A 23,909-nucleotide genomic window follows, 5' to 3' on the forward strand; every position below is an offset into this window, starting at 1 on the left:
TGCTCTTCTGCGCAGGTACAACTTAATGTCATCGTGGGCATCCCATCTCAAGACGTCCTTTTCCAACGCTAACAAAACTCTCTGGGTTTCCGTTTCCATCCTGGTACTGCTTGCCGCTCTCACAAGCTTCCTCACCGGGCTGTCTCTTCAAAGACCAGCGGACGCAGCACCTGTAGGAACTGGGGACTCCTGGATGTCGCTACAGCAACTGTTGTGGCCGTATACGGGACTTCAACACAACGGACCACCCCCAGTATAACAAAGGTTCTGACTTTGGTAGGTCCGAGTTGTGGATGACAGTGTGAGAAGCTGAGATAGTGTATTTAAGGTTACGTGTTTGGGTTTGTTTTGGGGAGACTTTTTTTTTTTTAAGCATGACTTGAAATTGAAAAATATTCCCCCCCTGCCCCCTTCTGACAAAAGTCGTCTTTACGAGTACCTAAAATGGTCCTGTTCCGTTCCAGTTTACAGTGAAACAGTGAGTAATTTTGAACATGGCTACCAATAAATATGGCTAAGTGGTCTAGCCACAAGACAATAAAGAACTTATTTTGCTGTAACAAAACCAGAATGTTTTTGCATTTTAGCCATTGAAGCTGTTCCAATGATTTGAATAGAAAAGGACTTGAGATGTGAAATGTAACTTTATTGAAAGCTTTTGATAATAAAGTTTTAAAGGAAAGCATGCAGTATTTAAGAGTATGTTAGAACTCTCGTAGCGAGCAGTAGCTGGTGTACAACATCAACGAACAAGCAGCTAGCTCTTTCCACTTTATCAATTGCTTCTTTGCTGGCAGAGTCCTTAAGCATATGATAGAGTGTGGAGTGAAATTCAGAATCATCTTCTAGCTCTTCTGAAAATGCTTCACTGGTTTCAGTGATCTTGAGCTTTTGTGCTTTCTGACCATTAAACAGGTAAAGAGACCACTCTTCGTCTCTGACTGAATCTGCTTTAAGATGCTCGCTTACCTAGTGCAGAAAAAAAAAAGTGCTGTAAGCAGCAGCCTGTGACACTGACAGAGTATAAATTCTTGTGTAAAATCTTCAATTCTAGTATACTCATGAGCCTAATGCAGAAACAAAACCAAGGCGCTACTTTGAATTCCTAAAACAATATTCGTGCTCTGTGCCAAAGAGACTGCGTACCCAGGTACGGCATCAACACCGCAATCTGCCTTCTCGTTTGCCTCTAAAATGCGAGGTTTGGCCACGCCAGCTTGCTTGCTGCTCCTGACTCCTAGGGCGAGCGTAGCTGGGTGCAACAGGCATCGTTTGTTTTAGTTCTTGCTCCTGGCCTTAAGCATTAGGCTAAACGTTTGTATGTCATACGCATTTAACTTGAGAGAGCAGGGGAGAGCTCTCAAGATTTCAACAGCACGAGGTGCTCTGTATCTACAGCCGCAATTGGGAGCATTTTTCTGTCTCTCTGGGAGAAGCTCTACCCACATCTGTGTTAGTTCACAGATGGAAACAAATTAATGCTTCAGGTGCTTATTCCCTCCTTTACAGGAGGGAATGAATGAAACCCCATATGGACAAAAAGAAATTTCCAGATATTACTTATAAAACTCGCAGGTCATATTGCTACTCAGAGGACCCCTACAGTTGGATATGTCCAGCTCTATCATCCCAGCTTCGGCTAAAGCCCCAGAAGCTGACCCATCAGTTATACATCCTAGCACAGGGGCAAGTGTGGTTGTTACTGAGATGTGTGTCCCATGGGATGTCTCACAGATGCACGAGCTGTGAAGCAGTGGAGAAGCAGGCTCTGAAGTTTTACTGATGCCCACTGAACGCTGCTAAGTAGCCAACCTCAAACCTTAAAACTGCTGCACTAAGAGCATAAGCTGGGGTTGAAGGCAATGTTTGAGATGAAAGTTAACTTTGTGAAAGTTAATTGTTGCTGTTTCTTTAACTGTGATAGAGTTCTAGAGAAAACCAGCATAGACATTCAGTCTAAATCCACAAACCTTGACCACTACTTGCTCTTGACTGGCTGCTTGGTTCCATTTGCTCCAGGCAAAAGCAAAAGCAGATGCAACCAGTGCCATCTGTTGATAGGCCCTAACTTCTGCTAGGGGAGCCTGTAATGCAAAAATACCAGTTAGAAAATACATGCATATCATTCAGCCTCATTCCCTGTGCTATACAAATGTAAGAAAAAACTTGCTTTAACCAGGCTCCACTGCCTAAGTGGGCAGAACGCTTCTGTACTTGCCACCTGGTTCTGTACAAGAGGTCTTCATACAAGATGTTACCAAAGTGAAAAATAGGTGGAAAAACCAACAAGAAAGCCATCCACTCTTGCACTCACCTTCTTTTTCACAGAGACATACTTGTGAGAGTGCTCTCCTGGAAAAATATTCACACCGGCCTTTTTCAAAACGGCTCTTAGGTAAGCTGGACTTATCCATTTTCCTGTGACATGGGAAAGCACATCCCTCTCTTCCACTGCTACTGAAGACAACATACACTGATTGCCCTGTTGTACAAACCAGCGAAAGCGACTTACTGGTTGTGAAAGCTGTTTTCTGCTTCAGGCATCAAATATTAATATCTTGGCTATTCTGGATATCACATACTGTATCTACCACTCTGGGCTGTACACTTGCATGCACATAGCCTGAAGAAAGCCACTTTTCTGAGAACTTCAGAAATTATGCTTATATTGACTCTTTTTAAACCATGTCTGTTACCGAACTGCTTTATGTGGCAAGGAGCACGTGGCAAATCATGTGTAATTTGACCCTTCAGAAGGAACAAGTAGCGTTAGCAGGAGGTTGCTTGAAATGCTTTTATTTCTTTTGGTATAGTTGGGAGGCGAGAGTAACAATTTTTACGTCTCTAGCTGGTGAAAGAGTCTTGACTTCAGCGGGGTAGCATCAGTACCAAAGCACTTACTGGTGCCTTGCAGCACAAGCGTACAGGTGCTTTCTTCTGACCAGGTCACAGAAGATAACTAACTGAAATGAAATCACCGGTGCTGTTCCTTTGTAGTGCTTGGAAAGGAAGAGATCCTCCCTCATCTTCACCAGCACAGAGTAAGATTCAAATTGCTCTTGTGGAAGCATCCCAGATTCTTAATAAAGGACACTGTAATAATTCTGTATTTTTTTTTAAAAAAAAATCTGTAAATGTTTTATAAAAAAGATATACTTACAGTACCTTAATTTGTATCTGAATTGTTGCAAAGACCGTAGTAACTATAAGCAGTGCTTCATCTGTACCAGTAGGTCGCAATTCCCATGCCTGATAGGGCATGTTGAGATGAGCATCCTGGAGAAGTGCTATTGTATAAAAGGCGCTCATCTCAAAGGTGATACTCTTCTCTTGCGTTTCGTATGTTAATTTGCTGATGCCATCAGTTCTCCACTGTTGGCCTTTACAAAAGGGATGCAAAAATACAAAGATATGTATGTAAAGCTTCTGCTTGTGATAAGTGCTGGGGAAAAATTAGTTAGCATCCTAGGTTAACTAATATTCCTAGTTAAGAGAAAATATTAGGCACAAAATAAAGAGAATTCATTTAAGGCAAAAACTCCCCTCATTTTAATTGTCTTTAAGTACAAGATTGGGCTAATTTTGACAGGCAAGCTGCTGCTTAAGCTCAAAAGAAAGAAATACAAATACTAATGCAACTGTCATTTCTTACTGCCTAGGTAGCAGTCCACAAGCTCAGTTGCAAGAGCAACTTCAACCACCAAACTGTTTCAATAGGTTCTATTCTCTTTCATGAATGTAAAGTCAGCAGTATGTTTTATTTATCTAATAACTAGAATATCACACTTGTTTTTAATATTTAGTTTCCATATTTTAACTTAATACTAATACATGTAGTTAGGAGCTAATTATTTGGCTCAAAGTGGACTTTACATGGCTTCACCCTAGCAAAACTTGATTAGTGGTATATAGCTGTACTACTGCCCATTAAATGGAGTGTATTTTTTCCACTCAATTAAAAAGCTACAGTAAAAAGCCCCAGTAAGCAGTCCGTTATTAGATATGATGTAGATGTAAAATAGAACCAAAAAAAAAAAGCCCAAAACCCCACCCCAAATCAATTAATATTGAAGTCCCTGGGAGCTGAATTGGCTTTCGTCTTTACAGCTGGATTCTGGAAACAGGTACAAATTCCATTATTCAAACTTAAAATAAATCATGTCTTAAGCTTGTACCTGCAGGATCCCACCGGGCTATCACAGGGTCCTTAAAATACATCACACTGTCAGAAAGCCTAAGGGTTATCTGTATGGGTGGATGTGTGCCATCTTCAGCCTCTTCTGAGGGATAGGGGTAGGCCTCCAATCCAACATCGAGTAACTTTGGCAAGATGGGGAAAAAGAGAGAGAACTTTTTTTATTAGAAAATGCAGTAGCCTACTTTTTTTTGTCTTTCAGTCCACTTAAGCACCTGTGGAGTTTCCTAACACACCGTTTAAAATTTATTAGTATTAATGGTTTGCTAATATTGCCTGTTTCCAACTACCCTGTCAAAGACCATAGAAGGGTGACTACAAACAGGCCTTTGAACCCTTCGTGTGTTCTCGACGGTGCACTTACTTAAGGCGTTGCCACACAGTAGGCAGTCATGCAAAAAAACCCAAGAGCATCAGAGAGGCAAAAGCAGATATAATTCCACTTTGTCTACACGTTGTCAAAGGGAATGAAAGAGGTCGCATGTGACGGGTAATGTGGATCTGTGTGCTCAGCTGGGAACGAAGATCCTACGCCCACAGTCCCACTTTCTTAGTCTGTATGGGTATTTATTTAACTTATTAAAGGTTTTTCACCTTCACAGTTAAAACAGTGATGTAGTACCATTAGCGCTGCATCAGGCTCCATGAGTAGGAAAACCAGAACATAGTGGCTGTAGTCCTCAACTATCTTGCAGAGCCTGGAACTGAACTGGCAATGCTTTTGTTACCATCCTTATTGAAGTGTACCTTTCGCATATGAAAAACGAAGAACTTCTCCCTTTGCTTTTACTTTGGCCATGAACAGTTTCCAGCACAATGCTCTGTGCTAGCCATGCTGATGAGCACTGACTGAGCACACACCTCTCTAAGTGCAGGCTGATTGCTTCCCCTCAGCTGCTCCAAAAATTGGCCAAGTGTAATTGAAAAAATATTTGAAAACTTGGTCCTTTAGTTTGCTACTCAAGCAATCATGTGCGCTGCATATGTATTGTGGAGACACACCTCAGGAACAGCGCTTCAAGGATGACAGGGAGGAGGACTGCATGGGGTGCAATGTCCTTCCTCGCTTACCTCCACCATACTCCAGTCCTTGATTTGTTTGACCTGAGGTGGAAGGTGTAGCACATCGATGTGGTACACACCACCCACCGGTACAAACTGTTGCAAATCAACAATGTTTTCATCAGTTACTGCCTCTTCTTTGCCATTCGTCTCTTCCTGCACCAGTGAATCCTGAACTAAAAAAAAAACCACCACCAAACAAACAACATGCGTTAACTTGGTGCTTAAACTAAGGCGCTGAAATTTCCCACTTCCATTATTTTTCACTTTTGCACAAAAAGCCCATGTGCTTGAAGTGCTTTACACTCCACAACATTTCAGCACCATCTACTGGTGTTCCCCGAATCATTTAGCAACTAAAAGTGAAACGTGGGGGGAAAAAAGACAGCTGGACAATGAAAAGCACTTCTTGTTTTGGCACTGAGCTTTTTAAGAGATTAAGCTCTGCTCTAACTTTGTAGTTGACTCAACATGCTTTATATAGGAATAACATTTTACTGACAAAATGAGTCACATCATTAATCACAGAAGACATTCATGAGTACACACTACAGTAGATTAGACAGGTTTAGTGACATCGTATTGGTATGAAAAGAAATTGGCAAATAATAAAAAAGATATAAGGCACCCATGGATCATGTGCTAAAGGTGAAAGATGGTATTTATCAAGAGCAAGAGGGATTTAACATGAAACAAAATTTTCAGCTAACAAAGATAATTCTTTTTTTTCTACACATAATTATGTATATATTACATATATGTATGAATTTAAGTTTTAATTAAATTGGAAAAATGGTATTAGAATGCATCAATGCCATGGCCAAAAATGCCTAGAAATATTTTCTTTAAAATATTTTCAAAAAAAAACCCCACATAAAACATTGCACCAGACATTATAGAAGGAAGATGGATGTTACGGTTAATAGGGATCAAGAAAAAGTGTTCAATACTGTAAAAACAAACAGCTACTGTGTTATGAAATTTGCTTTTAGAGTGTGAGATAATCTCAAAAAAATAGCAAACATCATCCATATAAACTGTCTTCAAGCTTTCAAAAACACAGGTGAAAATGGTGTTAATTTTATCATGTCAGATTTAGTTGCATTATGCAAAGGCTTTATTCCACTGTATTCACACAACAACATACTGTCCTTTTGCAGTTATTCCCAGAAGAAAAAAAAAAAAAAAAAAAAAAAAGACAGGAAGAAAAACTCATCCCCCTCCCAGCCATAGTGGTAGCTTCCACTTTAACTTGCTTTTTAAAATAATAATGCAAAAATATTTAAGTGGCTTCTAAATAAAACTATTCATGCTCCCAAGCTAAATTAACTTCTTAACACCGGTACAAGGAAGTTAAATCCAGAGAACTGCAGTAGTTCTCGCTCTATTCCCTGATTTTTTTTTTCCTCTCACCTACCTGGCTCCCTGTTTTCACCGAATTTATGGTAACCGAGTATGCTTTCACACTCTGTTCTGAAAAGTGGTTGAATGGGATTGCCAGTCACTAGCGGGCCAGCAAAAGCATGGTTTCATAAGCCTGCTCTCCTTATTAAAGCAGGTGACAGATAAACAAGCTTGAAGACATTCAGGCATAATTAGTACGCTTCCCTGCACATGCAATTCACCTGATACTATGGTAGGAATTTTCAAAGCCCCACCAAAACAGAATAGCAAATTCCTTCAAGTGAAGCCCAAGTTCTTTATATTCCCTTGACAACCCCCTTGTTTAGGTGGTCTTTAGGGTTTAGTCTGACAACTGGTTGCTTGGACTGTGCTCAGCAAAAAGTGGGGTGGGAATTGTTTGGGGGGGTGTTTTGGTTTGGTTTTGGTTTTTTTTTTACGACAAGGGAAAGGCTGCACAGTTCAGGTCAACTATGCAGAACAGCTTGCAGCTGTTTTATTTACTTACGACAGTACTACAAGAGAACTCTTATTAAACCAAAGGACACCACAACACTGAAGAAATTTGTAACTTGTGTGGGACAGGCAAACAAACAGTTTTAGTTCCGAGAATTAGGCCTTCTTTTAGCAAAGTGTATCAGCATGTATCTCGCTTTATCTCAGTTTAAGCACACATTTAAGCAATAGTCAGTAATACCCACGCTACTGCAGTGCCTACCATGACGTGCATTTGAATCATTTGTTTCTGAGGAAGTCAATCATCTCCGCAGACAGCCCGGCAGATTCATAAAGATTGTGTCTCAGCCATAAACATATATAAACATATGCATAATAATACACAAATGTACATAAACATAATAAGCATGTACATGAACATAAACATAAATAATAAATAAGTTAAAAACCAGGGGACAAAATCCATTTTCCTATCTGTCTTATTTTCTCCCTGCATTTAACAATCATTAATAGAAATGTCAACAAAGCTCAAGTGTTATCAAAACATCAATATATTTATAAACTTTGTTCCATTCACATAGAGATCTACAGCACAATGTTTCCATATATAAAATACTTAGAATAAGTACTTCTGTAATGCTGCACACAAAACCTAACCAAATACCTTCTGACGGTATGGCCGAGATTTCTGATTTCTTCTCGGTTTCCTCCTCTGTCTCGTTTATATCAGCTACGCTACTGCTCTTTTCTTTGAATGAGCTAGCACTCTGTATGAAAAGCAGAAGACATATTTTCGTTAGTCAGAGACAGACACAGTAAAGAAGAGGGTATCACCCCCTTCAAGGGGGCCCAAGGAGAACGGGTGCGGTCCCACTCCTCCAGCAACATTTGCACCAGTCTTGCTACGGGGTCAAGAGCTTAGGAGAAATCATTTCTACCCAGCTAGCAAAACCAGTTTTGATTAAAGGTACCCTCCACCTTTGGAGACGGTTATATAAATAGACATCATAATAAAATAATTATTTCATTTCCGCAGCAAATTCCATCTCAAGCTCCCCAAGTACCATACAAGCACTTAACCTTTTTAGCAGTGTGTGCATTCAAAAATTATGTTTATCTGACTTCAGGGCTAGAAGAGAGACACAAAGAAAACTTAAGCCAATGTTGAATCCAAAGCCACACCGAAACTCTGCCAGAACCCCCACCTGCAGGCTTAGCCTGTGCCTTGCCCATGGTATTTATTCCCTTTCTCACACTGTTTTCTATTTTCAAAACATGACCCTAGATTGCCAGCCAAATTTCCAACCCAGATGATACGAATTCACCGCGTCACAGCAGACTCCTCTGGAAGCACGGCAGCAGGCAAACAGCAGTTCTGTGCACGAGCCATCCATGTGGAGGTGCAGGCACCTCCTGTGCCCTGTGCTGTGCCTGCCAGTGCGTGGAAAGAACACCCATCTCCTGAAACAGGACGAAAGGTGAGGAGAAAGAAGTGTTTACGCCTATAAACGGGGGGGAACTGAAGGCAGAGCCGGACAGGGGGAGAGGCTGCAGTAGCTGAGAGAAGTGGAGTCTTCAGAGGGAGCAGAAAAATTCACAAAACTGGACTGAGAGAGAGTAAGACCTGGGAAAGAAAAAGAGAAGGGATTAAATTAGGAGCTTGAAGAAAGTCTGAAAAATGTAGGTGAAAACTGCCAAAAGATGAAATTCATCATAAAAAAAAGGAAAAAGGAACCAAGAAAAATGGGATTTCAGGCACTGATCCACAACAAAGGTGTTGGGGACTGAAAAGGAAAAAGGCAAAGATTGTTGCTCCAAACATATTAAGAAGGCATAAACTATGATGTTCTACAGTTATTTGTGCAGAAATTTTAGATAGAGAACCTCAGTCATTTATCTGCAGGTCACACATGATACCAAAAGTGAAAAACCCAAACCCAGTAAGAAGAATACAAAACCAAGCAGCCTCCACATCACCTAAAGCCAACATACTCCATCAAAGAGTCTTGAAGAGAATCCAGCAGCCAGAAACAGTATCGGGAAAGCTCTCTACTGGAAAAGCTCCAGCGTATGGACACAGGGCAACCAAGTAACTGCACACGCATAACCTGATGAACTCTGAATCCTATTCTGCACCCTGTGAATTCTCCTAATATTGGATTCCTGCGGTGATTTATGGGGCTGTCAGTTTCTCAGAAGCAGAATCCATTCACCTGGATGTACGTCACAGATTTATGGAAATATCTTACAACGGCACCTGACATTTCGTCGTGGCTTGATCCTACTCTTAAGCTGCAACCCAAATGCCAACTCACGCACGCCAAGTGCATGGCAACCACCGCACCCTGTCCAAACTTTCCTTTCTACCGTCTGTGTGACAATCTTTGGTCATTCATCCTTCCGTTCCCTTGAGAAGATCTATGGCACAGCATTAACACAAGTTGCTTTTTTCTATAAAACGCTTAAGAAGGCGGTGCTCTCAGGCACAGGACATGCTACAAAGCTGCTACACTGTGAGTGGGCCTCGAGTACAGCAGCATCACAGAACATCCTTTTGTGAGATTTTTTTACCTACCTTTCTCCCATCAGAACATGTTTCTTCTTCAGCAGGCACATTGGGCTCTTCTCTGGCTTTCTTTTCCTTTTCTTCTGGTTCTTCTACACTGTCTTCTGAACGCTGAGTTAACTCTTTGCTGTCTAACACTTCCAATTTTGGCACGCTCTGACGCTGCAGCCAAAGTGGAGATACGTGGTCATAATGAGTATGCAATATGCGAACAGCAACACTGCTGACAGCCAGTGACTTTGGAAGCTCAAATCCATGCTGTGTATCACAAAATGTGTGATTTTTGAACCTGTAAACAACAGTTAAAAAAATAACATTCCCTAGTAAGATTGGTAGCACTTATTTTTCTATTTCTTCCTAAGTATTCAATTGATGTTTTACACTGGAAGTCAGCTAAATACTCTTATGTTGCATGGCACAGTCTAGTAAGTAGAGGGATGTCACGATACGCTTCCTGTCTTGTACTGACAGCTGTCTGTAAACCCGTCCAGAAAAACTGTAACTGCATTAAAGGGATCAGGAGCTGCAAAAATAATGATCCTGATGATAGGATGAGAGTGAAGCAGAATCAGATGGCAGCTCTTCTACACAGTACGCTCCTGGCAAAAGAGACTGATTGAATGGGCAAATTCCTATACAGGTGAAGTCACCAGCTGTCTGTGTTAGATCAGTCTCAGCATCTTCCACATAAAATCCAGAGGGGTACACAGACATAAAGGTAGTTTTGATAATCAACAGTATCACACAGCCACCGATCCTTGTGACAGCGTAGGAAACGGGCTAGGAGCAGGCACAGGAGGCCAACTTGCATCAAACCATGCATCTGACTTGTGAACTTGGGTTCTTTCATCAGATATGGAAGAAGTTTCTTGCTCATTGCAATTCCTGCCCAACCAAAATCAAAACAATTCGAATAATACTTATTTTCTGATAAGATCAGCTAGTCACACATTCTAAAAATCTTCTAGTAAGGCATCACTTATATTTTAATTCTTTGTTAAAAATGTTAAATGTATCTCTAAGCTGACCCAAAGGCTTTAACAACACCAACACAAATGGGCTCTTCCTGCAGGTCAGCCTGACACTGCTCAGGACCCAGCCTTCCAGTTATCTTAGCAAAGCTCACAGCAACAGGTCCTTAGTCAAGGCAAAGTCCTTTTACCAATTTATTCCTCCTATTTGTGGAGTGGAATTAGGAAGTGCATTCAAAAATCTTGTTTTGAACAATATATCAGTTAAATGGTAATCTAATAAGAAAAAAAAAGAATAAGTCTTTGATTCAGAACCCACTATGGAGGATATTTGCATTCCAGGCTTCAAAATCTTTTATCTAACTGAGAACTGACCACAAAGCGTCATTCACTACTGTGCAAGAAACTGTTACAGCTCAGAAACTATTTTAATGCATCAGCAAGAAGCACTACTTCCAGAGGAATTTCAATTCTCTGCATGAGTATTATTGTTTTCCTTTAAAAATTGTTCTGGCAGTAACAGGGTTCTACTGTAGTCTTTTAAGAAACAAATCTTTTATATATATATATATATAATATACCAATTATCTACATATATAAAACACTCCTGTTTCTTTAATAAAACTCTGATGTAACTAATACTTTCCTTAGCAACAGGTTGGTATGGCATCCATTAGTTGGAAGTCGGTAGAATAAAAGCTATTCAACGTGAAAAAGATTATGAGAAACTGTTTCTTAGTGTTTACTTGACTTGGGTAGACAAGGCTAGGCCTCATTTCAAATTAAGAATTTGAGGATGCTGTACCTTACTTTCTTCTTCAGATTGGCCCAAATACAAAAAGTAACATTTTTATTCTTTATGACTGCCTGCATGTTTCCAGTCTCAGAATCTTCATACATATTAGCTGTCTACAAAGAAAAAGCAGATTAAATCATGTTTTCTTATTATTTCTATTACTCTGATTTACTTACATTTACACCTGACTAAATAAGAAGAGACACGTAAGAATAAAAATACATCAGCCCAAGCTCAGGTATGTTGTATTTATGTACTAAAACGTGACAGTTATAAGCTCAAATCTCTTTGTTAAAATTTGAACTATGCTCTTTTTCTTCCTCTAACTTCACCAATTCCGACAGTCAAAATTCTACCAAATATGGGCTCTTACATTATCCCTTTCAGTGGTACTGCTTATCTCCCTTAATCACGTGCCCTCAGAAATACTTCTCAGGACAAGTTAAAAAAGAAAGAAAAAGGGCGGGGGGGGACACTTACTGAGCAATAAAGCACAGCCCACAGCCTATCCACAGCCACTGCATAGATTATTTTATATTTCTGTCAATATACAACTTCTGAAATGATAATTACATTAGGAGTTGAATCCTAAACTCAGTAAAGACAATCAAGAATTTAACATTTCTTAATTTGCAGAGAGTTTTGACTGTGAACAAACATACAACTTGTTCACTGTTTCCTTTACTTCTTTTCCTTGTTTTGTTTCCTCTAGCAATACTCTTTTGCTAAACATACTTACATATATGATTAACATACTTAAAATAGCAAGCAAGATCACTACCTATACATGCAACCCAGAAAACTGATGCCCAAGTACATGTTAATTTTCTTGTTTAAATACTCCTTACTCTTCCCAAGATCTCAGTTTAAAAAATATTTTAGTCCTATTAATTTGTATTAAAAAATGTGCCCAAGCTAACCTTATGACCTGCTTTTCTTGTTTGCAATTTTTTGTAGAGTCAACTAACTTCAATTTAAATCATTGAGACAAAATAGGAAACAAATTCCAAATTTCAAACAGCGCCCCTTGTTTGCAACATTTCTGTATCTCACCAAATGTCACACTAATGTAACATTAAATGTCTTAATGATGAGAATTTCCACTCTAAAGCTAAGATTTGTAAGGGTTTTGAAGAAATACAAGTCTGGTATCTGGTATAGACATGATCTGGAAACTCAAATACTAAATTCGGAAAAATTTAAGAACAAACAAAACCAACCATCACAAGAAGATACTCGTAGCTAACCTTATGTGCACTGGGCATATTACAACTTCGAAGAAGTAAATCTTACTTACTTTAAGCAGGTGTTCTGTTGCTCCGTTGTACTTCTGATGAAGCAGATTCTGCAATTCCAGAATAGATTCCTGGTACTGGACTGTTTCTTTTTCTGTTATCTCATTTGGTGGTGTGTCCAATAAAAGAAACTGCAACTTCTCAATTAACTAGAAGATATTATATGTGGGAAAAGTATCTCTGTTTTGACGCCACCCTCAATATACTGTGTATTCTGTCATAAAAAATGAGGCGAGCTTGCTTCCGTTGCACCTAAACATATCTCAGTCGCAGAAATAATCTATTATATCTCTAGAAATTGTGTTAAGCCAGCATTTTCAGACATGCAAAGTGCTGGAAATTCCAGGTTCAAGTCTGCCTTCCTCCATTCCTCTAGTCCAATTCCTTCATTCCTTAACCTGTGGGCTGTGAAATCTTTGCTTATGAAATAGGTCATTTATTGAACCAGTTGGTCATATGAAGAAACTTTTGGTCAAAAATTAGTTTTAATGAAAAGCTACAGCTTTATTTTGGAACCATATTTTCCACAGTAATAATCTCAACTATGAAATCTTAAAAACCAATCAACCAAACAGAAAACAAAAATAGGAAGACATACAGCAATTACATTTTCATTCTCAGAAGAATCCTTAGTGTGAAGTTTGGAACTCTGTCATTACCTTGTTGTCTTCCACTACATGCTAATATATCAACATCTAAATGCTTAAATCGAACTAAAAAATTCCTAGCTGGCCAAAGTGATCTGCAGCACTGAGACAAAGGGAGGATCAGATGACATTTTATGCCTCCCTTCAGACTTGCCAGACTCTTCTTCCTCTTAGCCTGTGGAATCGCAGTGCCACTGCTCATTAAAGGTGGGCAAAGCAGCAGCAGAATTGTAACTACTACTGTCTTTTTTGTATTGCACCTTTAACATGGTCTACCTCGACAGTGAGGTGGCCCCTATCAGCTCCGAGCTGCTGATCTTGCATGATCTCACAGTTTGGAGTGTTTTGGAGTTTCCTCTAAAAAGACGTAGAATGGCAAGGAAATGCTCAAGTGTTTTAGACCAAGAGAAGATGATCTTTTTGACGTCACCTTGTGCTTCCAAGAGGAGCGAAACAAAAATGCCTATCTTCTAGTATCATGTAATACTCTACTGAGCGTGCAGTGCAAGGCAGTATACGTTTACAGGGCCAGAAGCAGCTGTAACTGCTTCAGTGTTGGATGGGAAACATACAGCGGGGGGAGGAAGTCTGTGTGTGGGAAAGACAAGACAGCAGGGAGAAGAGGGGAGAGAAGGAACGGAAGTGGGCAACTGCCAGGCTTTTTGCTTGGGTTGCAATGTAGAAGGAGAAAGGGAGGAGTTATCTGTTGAAATTCTTGGAAAGGACCAGCACATTCCCCACTGGCTCAGAACAAGGCAGTATGCCCAAAGTTGCAAATTGCAGCACTCAGCAAGCACTGCAAGATAGGAAATCTAACACTCGGAACCAAACCAGCCCAATGGAAGTTGTATTATGCATGCGACTTTCACCCCCAATTTCTGGAAGACGCCATTTAACTTTCTGAAAAACATTATAAAGTTAGCATAAATGAAAATAAAATCCTACATTTACAGAGCAGCCACAAATTGCTTGAAATTGCCTCACAAACCATCGATGCTTGGTGGCTTGCATTTTGGGCACCCCTGCTCTTACTGGCTGACACTTTACTGGCTGTTAAGTGTTACACAGTAAGGCTGGCACATGCTGAAGCATCTATATATGACAGGAGCTTATATGTCCTGGCTCAAGACTGTTTAAAGTGTACTTAGCAGGGAAGAGGGATGCTGGAATACTAGAGCTCAGGGTAGAAATGTTACACACAAATCCCTTAAATGCACTGCATATTTAAAGTCAATAGTCATCTTCTTTAGAGTTAACAGTAAATCTGTAATTAAAATAATGTAAAAACTGAAGAAAAACTTCTGGGTTTTGAAGGTTGTAGCCAATTCCAGTCATTTGGCTAAAAAAAAAAAAAAAAGAAAAGAAAAGAAAAAAAGGAAGGGGGGAGCTGTTAAGGATGTGTTCTGGTAAGCACAAACTGAAAAATGTATTTTTAATACTTACATTTAGCACCTGTTCTCCCTTTTCCATCACGAGTCGGATGTCCTCACTTTGATCTTCACGCCATAAGCTTATGAAAGTATTTATTTCTTGCAGTATAGTTGGGTCAGGACTTCCATCACAACTGAGGTAATGCTCCCACTACAGAAAATGTTCAACAAGAAGTAGATACGGGCATGTGGTGCAAATGACTATCATTATTACAAGAAAAAGGGGGATTCTGAAAGACAAATATATTGTAGTGATACATTCACACCTGCATCTAAACAGGACTGTAACACCACCTGGCTTATCACTATGCCAGGAAAAAAGTGGTTTACTTTGATATCAATGTGTTAAGATACTTCTGCCCACCTAACATTTGCTGTTTATACTTACTCATTTAGCAGCAGTTTCTGTTCTGCTAGGTAGAACTTGCATGTCTACATGCAAAGCAATGAATTCAGTACCTGCCACAAACGAGGGGCTGAAGAAATAAATGACTGAGAACATAAATGAGGAACCAGTGCAGGTGGAAGAGGCAGATGGTTCTCAAACCAGATACTGCCAACAAAACTGAAAATTCCTACACTGGCAACAAAGCTGCTTAAGAGCCTTCTACTTCAGCATGTTTATTCCTCCTTTCTCTGCCTCTGAAGGAGATTTCCTCCTCCTCACCAGCACCATTTCAGCTGTTACAGAAACCTCTGCTGGGAAATGTAAAAAGGATTGAATGATCTTTTTTTTCTTTAATAATTTTATTTTCAAATCAATTATTGGTCATTCTTGGGGGGGTGGAGAAAAAACAAGAATCAGCAACAACAGGCTAAACCCACTTAACTCTACACACGAGCCTAACATTGGCTCATGGGGCCAATTTACAACTTATAATGTAATTTGTTTCATCCACATAGTACGATATTAAGGAAACCTTGCCTCCCTGTATACTGTGAAGATTAATAACTCAGTGTTACTGAAGATTGCATTACAATGTAAAATGGATCTTTTAAAGCAAAAGGGCTTGTATAACTGCATTCCCAACCACTTCCATAACCATTTCCACTGACTTCAAAAAAAGCAATAATAGGTGAGCACTCAGTGCACAGGAAACTCCTGTACAAAAGACTGATCAGTCTCCTGTAATTAAAATATCTGATTTCTTTTTTTTACATCTTTGCACTTGAAAGAAAGCTTCACTTTCATCATCAGGAAAGCACATCCTTAAGAATAACAGCACTTGTTCTTTAGGAAGAAGGATATATTTCATGAAAATTTGTAAGTGTATCTGTTAATCTGAAGTGAAATTGTTCAGAAATAGACGTGGAAATTCCGCATTTGGTATTATGTATTTCTTTTACCCTAAACAGTCTTAATAACAGGCTAATATCAACTCTAGTATTGCCCATAATCTACCAGTATTTTATCTGAAGATTTATGTTTAAAATAATAGCTCTATTTTGCCATTACTTTTCAAAAGAAAAAAAAAAAAATCTTATGTTTCTCCTTCCAAGATATACTCTTCAGAAACATCCATAAACAACTGTCCCCTTTCAAAATGACTGGCAGATTCTCTTGTTCACAAGGATAATAAAGCCAGAGCTTGTTATCAACTGAAGAAAGGTAATAAACATCATCCAAAGGTGTCAAGACATAACTGTGACGTTATCGCGCTGCCCCCTTGTGGCAACGAATCCTAAAAAAAAAGAGCGTACCCGGTGTGCCTAGGCCGGACTGTCCCCTCTGTAGGGCTCCCCAGGCCACATCTGGAGTGCTGTACCCAGTTTGGGGGCCCTCAATTCAAAAGAAAGAGTGGTAAATTGGAGATTCAAGAGGAGGGACATCAAGATGGTTAGAGGACTGGAGAAAATGACAGATGAGGAAAGGCTGAGCTTTGTTAGTCTGGAGAGGAGAGGACTAACAAAGCTAAGGGACTGTAATCTACCAGTACCTCGAGAAAGGTCATAGAGAAGACAGAGGCAAATGTTCCTCAGAGATACACAGGGATGATGTGTCATGACAATTAGGCAATGATCACAAGCTGTAACAAGGGAAATGCCAATTGGGTTTAAAGAAAAATTGTTACAATGAGAGAGGTAGAGCTGTCAAAAAGGTGTCTCAGAGATACTGTGGTATCCCCAACCTTAGAAATTTTCAAAACCCAACTGAGCACCTTGATCTAACTTCAGAGTTTGCCCTGCTTTGTGCAGGAGGTTGAACTATATGATTTTCAGAAGTCCCTTCTAGCGTGATTTATCCTATGATTCTAAATTTGTTCCGCAGAGGCTTTATAAAGGATTAAGCGATATAAAAGACAAAGAGAAAATCCTTGTGTCCACAAGTCTATTTAACCTGACCAAATCTCCTATCAGACTGTTACTGAATGATGTTTCTGCAAGATGGATTCACAAGAGTGAAATGTTCTACTAGTGTATTTCCATACCTTACTATTTAAAATTTAACTTAACTTTACAGGCATATGGTACTATTGAGAGATGATTCAACCACCATGTACATCACCCTAAACTGAAGACATTAACTCGTAGCTGCATTTTCACATCCTTCCAGCCCTGATATCTGACCCAGATTTGTGCCACGTCCTTCAAAGTTTTGGCCAACCTCTCTCCGAATGATGACCTGTGATATCTAGGAACCGCTGGAACAAATGTTGCCAATTGTCTCAAATTCCACAAAAATATTCTTAAGCGCTGGCAGAGTTGGGTTTTTTTTTAAGGAATGTTTAAAAGCAGAAGGAATTAAACAAATAGAAAAGGAAGGACAACTACCAGAACATCTGAAACTACAATTCCTCTTGACTGCTGGGCCAAGCTGTGGGGCCCTAACACTCTGATCATCCAGACAGGCTTCTCTTTGCCCATGTTTCTCTTCTGTGTACACCAAAGTATAGAAGATAGAGGAGACTGAGGATGGCCAGTTACTCCCTTGAGTTGGAACTTGAAATGCAGTCATAGCACACACCTAAGTTCAAGAAATGGAAGCATTCCTGGATCCTGTAATAGAGATGTAGCCTGAAGTCTCTTCATTGTTGAACCTCTACAACACTGGGCAGATTTTGGAAAGAAAGCTTACCTTTGCATGTGCTCTATAATCTGCTTTCCACTGCTGCGCAGACAAAAACTTCTGTTCCAGTGAATGAAGTTCTGCTAGCTCAGATTCCCTTCGTTCTTGATCCTGTTTATATATATACACATATATTAAAAAAAAACCCAGAAGTGTTAAATATTTGGTTTACTACTTACAATTATTTTAAATCAAAGAAAGAAAAAAATGGATATTTGAATGAGTTATCATTTAAACAAATCCAAACACTGATAACTTGCTTTCTTATGAAGCATTTACTTGAGAAGACTGCAGCAGTTCACAATATGTTATTGTCATCACATCAGTTGCTGAGCCATATGATAAACATAATGTGTCACATGATTGTTAGCGTCTCACTTCCACAGCTTCTGTATCACCATCCTGGAACTACCTCTAATGAGAGCTGATGAAAAATGTAAGCATATGGTGGAAAATTGTGTGCAAGATGAATTTTTTTTTTCCTTATAATTTCTATTATTTCAAATCTATCTTCTCTCTAGGGGGAAAAAAGTATTCTCTGAAGGACAAGTGGCACAGGCAAGAGTGACTTTTTTCTGGGGGGAAAAAAATAAATTGTGGTAAATATCCTTTTTTTTTTTCTTTTTAGGCACAAAAATACTTAGATATTACCAATCAGGTTTTGTTCTGAATTCCAGTCTTCTTAGAAAAATAAACATACAAATTCAAATACACACACAGACATGCAGGCACACAAACCAATGCATCTGTCCTAATAGGCAACCACTTCTAGAATCTATATCAAAATTTTCTTGCCACAACCGTACCAAATGCAATTATGGGGAACGCAAAAAATATATCCAATTGAAAGTATAGTGGAAATGAAAAAAAAGAAGTATTTATTTAAACTGGAGTATCACATAACCCAAAAGTGAATGTATTTAACCACAGTATCTTTATATATCAAAATCAGGCAAGACTGTCTTGTCTCGGAGAATTTTTTCTGAATCAAAGCAACACTAAGCCAAATATTGGCTTAGTGAAAGAATACTATAGAAAAATATCAGCACCATTTCTCTTGAGTTTACGTGTATTGCATTTTATTTAATTAATAATCCAGCTCATCATCTTCTCAACTTGTGGGACCTTGTACAAGAGTACCTTTCAGTGATTTGGCTAGATTTTTCATTATTAATTTTAATCTAGTGATGCTAGAAAATTTCCTCGACATTGTTCCCAACACTAAGGACATAAAGAAATTCCTTTCCATTCTCACATTTAATTAATAATGTTTTACAGACCTTATCACGGGTTTAGAAATAGGATTAGAATTTTTCAGTAACTATTGAGCACAAACTAACTTTTGCCTCAAGCTTTTCCATCTGCTCTTGTTCAATTCTCTGCTTTTCAAGTCTTGCTGCCTCTTCTTGTTGAGCTTGCAATCGGGCTTCCTCTGAAGATTGGGAAATATATCAAGACCACAATTATATTTTGCTTAACAAAACCAGACAAATTATTTCGTTATTAGCTCTAATGACAAAACAACCATAATAGTGAACAACACAAAGGTGTATTTATATTGTGCAGAAATCTTCCAAATGAGCCAGATTACTTTGAATCATAGCACTACAACACACTGTCTACGGCGCTACCCCCATCAGCCTGTGGATGTGGAGCCAAGGATCAGCAAGCCCTTTTTCCCTTCAGGAACAGCAGCAGGAGCAGCCTCTCCCTTTATCTACAGCTCGGGCAGGCCCAGGTTCTTAATCCAATGCCTAAGGTGAAACTGCCCAAGTGGTTCAGTGCCAAGGTAATATTCTCCTTTCCTACAACCTTCAGTGGGTACCTCAACCTTAGAGTTACTGCTTCATTGAAATCTTCTTCAGGATCAGTTACTCCTGATCACTGTTTTAGCTTTTCTTTGCCACCATAGGGACTAGAAGTATCAGAGAAGATGTGAAAACTAAAATTGATTTCAACCTCGAAGCCTTCAGCTTAAGCTAGCACAGCCTATGCATCAATTCCAAATGTTCCCAAACAGTGGCTGGAATGTCACTGCCTACACGCAAATCACTTCAAATATATCTGTGTTGCACAGAGGCAAGAGCAACGGCAGTTCCCAAAACTGCCTGTACTCACCCCCATCCACAGAGATTACTAGCAATTAGTAGTCACTATTACTAGCAGCCATAGCATGCCCAAACCCCCACCGGGTTAATGGCAGAAAGGGAAGTAGAAGAGATGGATCTGATGTTCAGACAGGTCTGGAGTTGTGATACTAAACTGCAGAAGCAGACACATTCAGGTGGTGAGGACAGGTAAGTCACGCAGCTGGGATTTCATTTTAAGGGATACCATGATATAAAACAGAAAGATCTTGAAGAAGTGGGTGGAGGATCAGTCACTCAGTAGAGACAGAAGAAGTAAGCCCAAGCAAACTATCTATCCTAATTTATAGTCACCTTCAGAACACCAGCTAGCCCCCTGCCAACAGAAGTATTCTGTTGGCCACCTTTGGCAAAAGTCCTTTGCAGAGAATTTCTCTTGTCTACTGATCCCTCTTTCTACTGACAACTTTTCTCATTTCTACTGATAACTAGGCCTGAAAGGGCGGGAGGAGGGAGGACGCAGCCACAAAACACTGCATTTCTAACTTGCTGAGGATAAAAGGTAAGGGTAAGAGAGAGGGGTAAAAAAATAATAGTAATTCTTCCAGCCACCCTCCTTCCCAAGTTCCTAATCACAGTAGAAATAACTAGAGAAAAGAGTACGGCTCTAATAGGAAAGTGAGATGCGGGAGGTGATAACAAGTAACACAGAATTTGGACTGCACAAGAAAAGAGGGGTGGAATCACCTGTATTTGTGAAATGGAGACAGATATTGGTGCGCATACAGTTTGGGAGATTACTATCTGTCCATTTATTTAAAGTAACTGATTCGTGCCATCACGTTCCCTGTAAATGAAGTGCACAGTACCTTCCTCTTTCAGCCTCCTTTCTTCCTCTTCTTTCTGTAATCTCAGTTGTTCAGCTTTGCTAACTTTCTTTTTGCCACCGGACTTAATGTTTGCAATAAATTAAAAGAAAACAAATGTCAGTATTACTTTAATATGTTTTGGGAGGTATTCACCCTCTGTAATTTTGCCTCCTAATCTGATGCCTGAATTTGGATTTTAGACTCCCTACACAGTCAATGAAGCCTCCAGCACAGCAATCCACAGCCTGGACTCAATTTTCTTCTCATTTTCATGATGCAATATATGCTTTTACAATTAACGTACTATTCCATACTAGATACTCCTCGACACAGCCACTACAGAAGAATATTGCTTTAATTTAGAAATTGAATAACAGATAGATCTGCTAAGAAAGTAGTCATTACAACTTTAAATGTTTTAGGAAATAGTGGGAAATGTATTTTGGGACATAGGCAAGCCTGGCATTTAGAAGCATCTAATTTACAAGAAAACTAACAAAGTGTTCTCTTTTCTGTCTTAAAATCCTAACTGCAACTCGAGACACTAACTCCACCCAATAATTACCAATAATTTGGTAAAAATTGTTAAAAGTCATGCAATTGATAGGGAACTTAGAAATAATCAAGGAGAACCTTTGGCATTCATGACACAAAAAGTGTGTTACAAATACTGTTATTTCACATTTTGATTGGCTAGTATATTTTCAGATATAAATAACTACGTGGAAAGCTATTCACTTTGCACTACTTTGCATGGCAATGAATATATACATAAATGTAACTTTGAATACGAAGATTATCACGAAGCTTGAACAAAAACAATGGCGAAAATTTAGTGCCGACAACAAACGTACACCCACCAGAGTTAGTGTGCATCTTATCGTATTTGTTGCCAAAGAATTTATTTGCAAAATTCTCCTAGAACAGAGTCAGTAAACACCACAATTCTACCCATTAAGATTTCAGGGAAGAATCAGTTCCCTCCATTTAAAAAAAAAGATAAAAATCTTTGATTACTTTTCTTCCAGTGAAAATGGAAAATCTGCTTGTTTCAGTTACTTAGAATCTCTTTTTAGACAACTTCTTCTCACATCCTTACGACTTAAGGTAGTACTGGCAAATCTGAGATGCATAATTCTCCAAGGAATACATTTAAATGTGTTCTTTTTTTGAGGGAGGACAATTTCATTATCACTGAATTAAGAATAAGCCACGGGCATGAGTTTATGCAATCCAGTTTCCCGTGGACTTCTGTCTGCTGTCCCCCCTACCCACCATGTCCAGCTTGTGGCTCAAAGCCAGGGCCCTGGCTCTCTGCCCAGGCATCAGCTGCCAAACAAAACAGTCCGTGGCTGCACTCGCCACCTTCTCTCTAGCAGTGCTGCAGGCACACGACTCGGCCTCCTTGAAAAAGGCACGTAAGCTCAGTGTCCTGGAGATGCCTGTTCCTCTTTCAAATTTGATGGAGCCTGACCAACTGGCTCAGAAGAAATACAGGTTAAAAAACAAAAAACCCCACCTTTTTCTTTTTAAAAAGCACATTTGCATCCCATTACAGTGTCACAGCACCTTTATTATGACAAAACCTCTTAAAAATCATGGTTTTGTAGACACAAAGTCCAGAAGGAACCGATGCTTACCTTAATTTCAGTATGAAGTGCTTTGCAATTTTACTCATTTAATTTCCAAAATAACAGAATTGTCCTGGCACACTATCTAAATGAACACTGCAAGGGTCAAAATGCTGTATGTGAACTAGAGTGTATTTTCGCCTACCTACCTTTTTTTTCTTTTTTGGGCCCTAGAAGATCGGGGGGGGGAAAAAAAGGAAAGTGAGCGTCAGAGAACAAGGTATCAAGTATAAAGGAGTATACGTATATAAAAAGAAAACTATTCTGTAGAATTGGATGAGATTACCTATTGAAAAACTGTAATGACAATAATTTCAATATTGCAGAAAATTAGCCACTAACACATGACTCTGGATCATCATCAGACTAGATTACACTTACAGCTATAGAATTATACTCGCATTGTTAAAAATTAATGTACACCAAATACACAATTTAGTCCAAGACACAATTTAGTCAAAAAATGTTTTCAGTGTTTTCTGAACTCATCAATCGACATTAGGTGCTATTCCAAGCAACGCTAAATTGCATCATGAGGTGACCGAGAAGAACACAGAAACACCACCCAGTCTTTTGTTATCCAGGGGGGAAAGCGCACGTGAAGTGAAGAAATGTAATTTGGGGACTTCCCCAAACAACCACAGGACAGAAGAACAGGTTCTAGAAAGCCAAACGCCCAACATCAAAATCCCTCACTTGATTTGCCAAACCACTACCTTTTCCCCGCAACGACAAAATACTGCCATGCGAATTCGCGTAACCTCGCTGTGATTCATTACCCGCACGAGCCTATTCCCTGCGGGGTGGAGTGGGGGACGGAGGCAGCGAAGGGCGCGGGACGGCAGAGAAGTTTGTTATGGGGGAGCGGTTCCGACGAGGCGGCGTTAGGTACCTCCAAGCTGGGTTTCACGCTCAGCAGCCGCAGTGGCAAAACCGCGGCACAAGCAGTTAGCTCGGGGGATGGCGGAGCAGCCGACACGGCCTCCTGGGCGGTCTGGTCAAAGCCTTAAATCTTTGCTCCATCTACCGGTACCTCAGCAGCCCATGTGGAAGCCTGCAGTCCTGCCCTTACCCACTTAGAATCACAGAATCGTTTAGGTTGGAAAAGACCTTTAAGATCACCAAGTCCAACCGCTAACCTAACCCTGCCATCCCACCATTAAGCCTGAGCTTAATGAGCACCTCGTCTGCCCGGCTTTCGAATGCCTCCAGGGATGGGGCCTCGACCACTTCCCTGGGCAACCCGTTCCACTGCCTGACAACCCTTTTGGTGAAGACATTTTTCCCGATGTCCAACCTAAACCTGCCCTGGCGCAACTCGAGGCCATTTCCCCTCGTCCTTTCACCACCCAGTCAGCGTCTCAAGGCGCCCGCTCCCGTTACCCCTTGCCTTCCCGCTTGACCTGCGGGACCTCAAGGCCCTGCGGCTACACCGG

At 39.9% G+C, this 23,909-nt stretch overlaps 2 protein-coding genes across 2 annotated transcripts in view; one reads left to right on the forward strand and one right to left on the reverse strand.

The window, feature by feature from the left end:
• IRAG2 (inositol 1,4,5-triphosphate receptor associated 2) overlaps positions 1-645 on the forward strand; it is a 38,177-nt gene extending 37,532 nt beyond the window's left edge. Inside the window, exon 37 of the mRNA XM_035888506.1 lies at positions 16-645. Within this exon, the coding sequence (XP_035744399.1) occupies positions 16-259 (244 nt within the window). The 3' untranslated portion in view covers positions 260-645. The remainder of the gene's footprint in view (positions 1-15) is intronic.
• Positions 646-682: 37 nt separating this feature from the next.
• On the reverse strand, positions 683-21,344 carry CFAP94 (cilia and flagella associated protein 94). The gene is made up of 14 exons (XM_009648749.2): positions 20,843-21,344; positions 19,227-19,318; positions 17,896-17,997; positions 14,833-14,970; positions 12,745-12,891; positions 11,457-11,560; positions 9,690-9,969; positions 7,779-7,881; positions 5,267-5,433; positions 4,176-4,320; positions 3,166-3,380; positions 2,315-2,482; positions 1,971-2,084; positions 683-969 (listed from the first exon to the last, which is right to left on the reverse strand). The coding sequence occupies exons 2-14, from the start codon at positions 19,245-19,247 to the stop codon at positions 694-696; spliced, it is 1,980 nt and encodes a 659-aa protein (XP_009647044.1). The 5' UTR covers positions 19,248-19,318; positions 20,843-21,344; the 3' UTR covers positions 683-693.
• Positions 21,345-23,909: the final 2,565 nt, after the last annotated feature.

The sequence above is a fragment of the Egretta garzetta genome, unplaced genomic scaffold (assembly GCF_000687185.1).
Source record: "Egretta garzetta isolate BGI_Z169 unplaced genomic scaffold, ASM68718v1 scaffold81, whole genome shotgun sequence".
Lineage (NCBI taxonomy): Eukaryota > Metazoa > Chordata > Aves > Pelecaniformes > Ardeidae > Egretta > Egretta garzetta.

Excerpts from the sequence above, each read along its gene's own strand:
- CFAP94 (XM_009648749.2), bottom strand. The coding sequence starts at position 19,247 with ATGGAAAAGCTTGAGGCAAAA. Across the intron at positions 14,971-17,895 it reads ATTATAGAGCACATGCAAAG|TGGGAGCATTACCTCAGTTG; the intron begins GTAAGCTTTCTT and ends CATTTTCTGTAG. Across the intron at positions 2,085-2,314 it reads ATGTCTCTGTGAAAAAGAAG|GCTCCCCTAGCAGAAGTTAG; the intron begins GTGAGTGCAAGA and ends TTTGCATTACAG.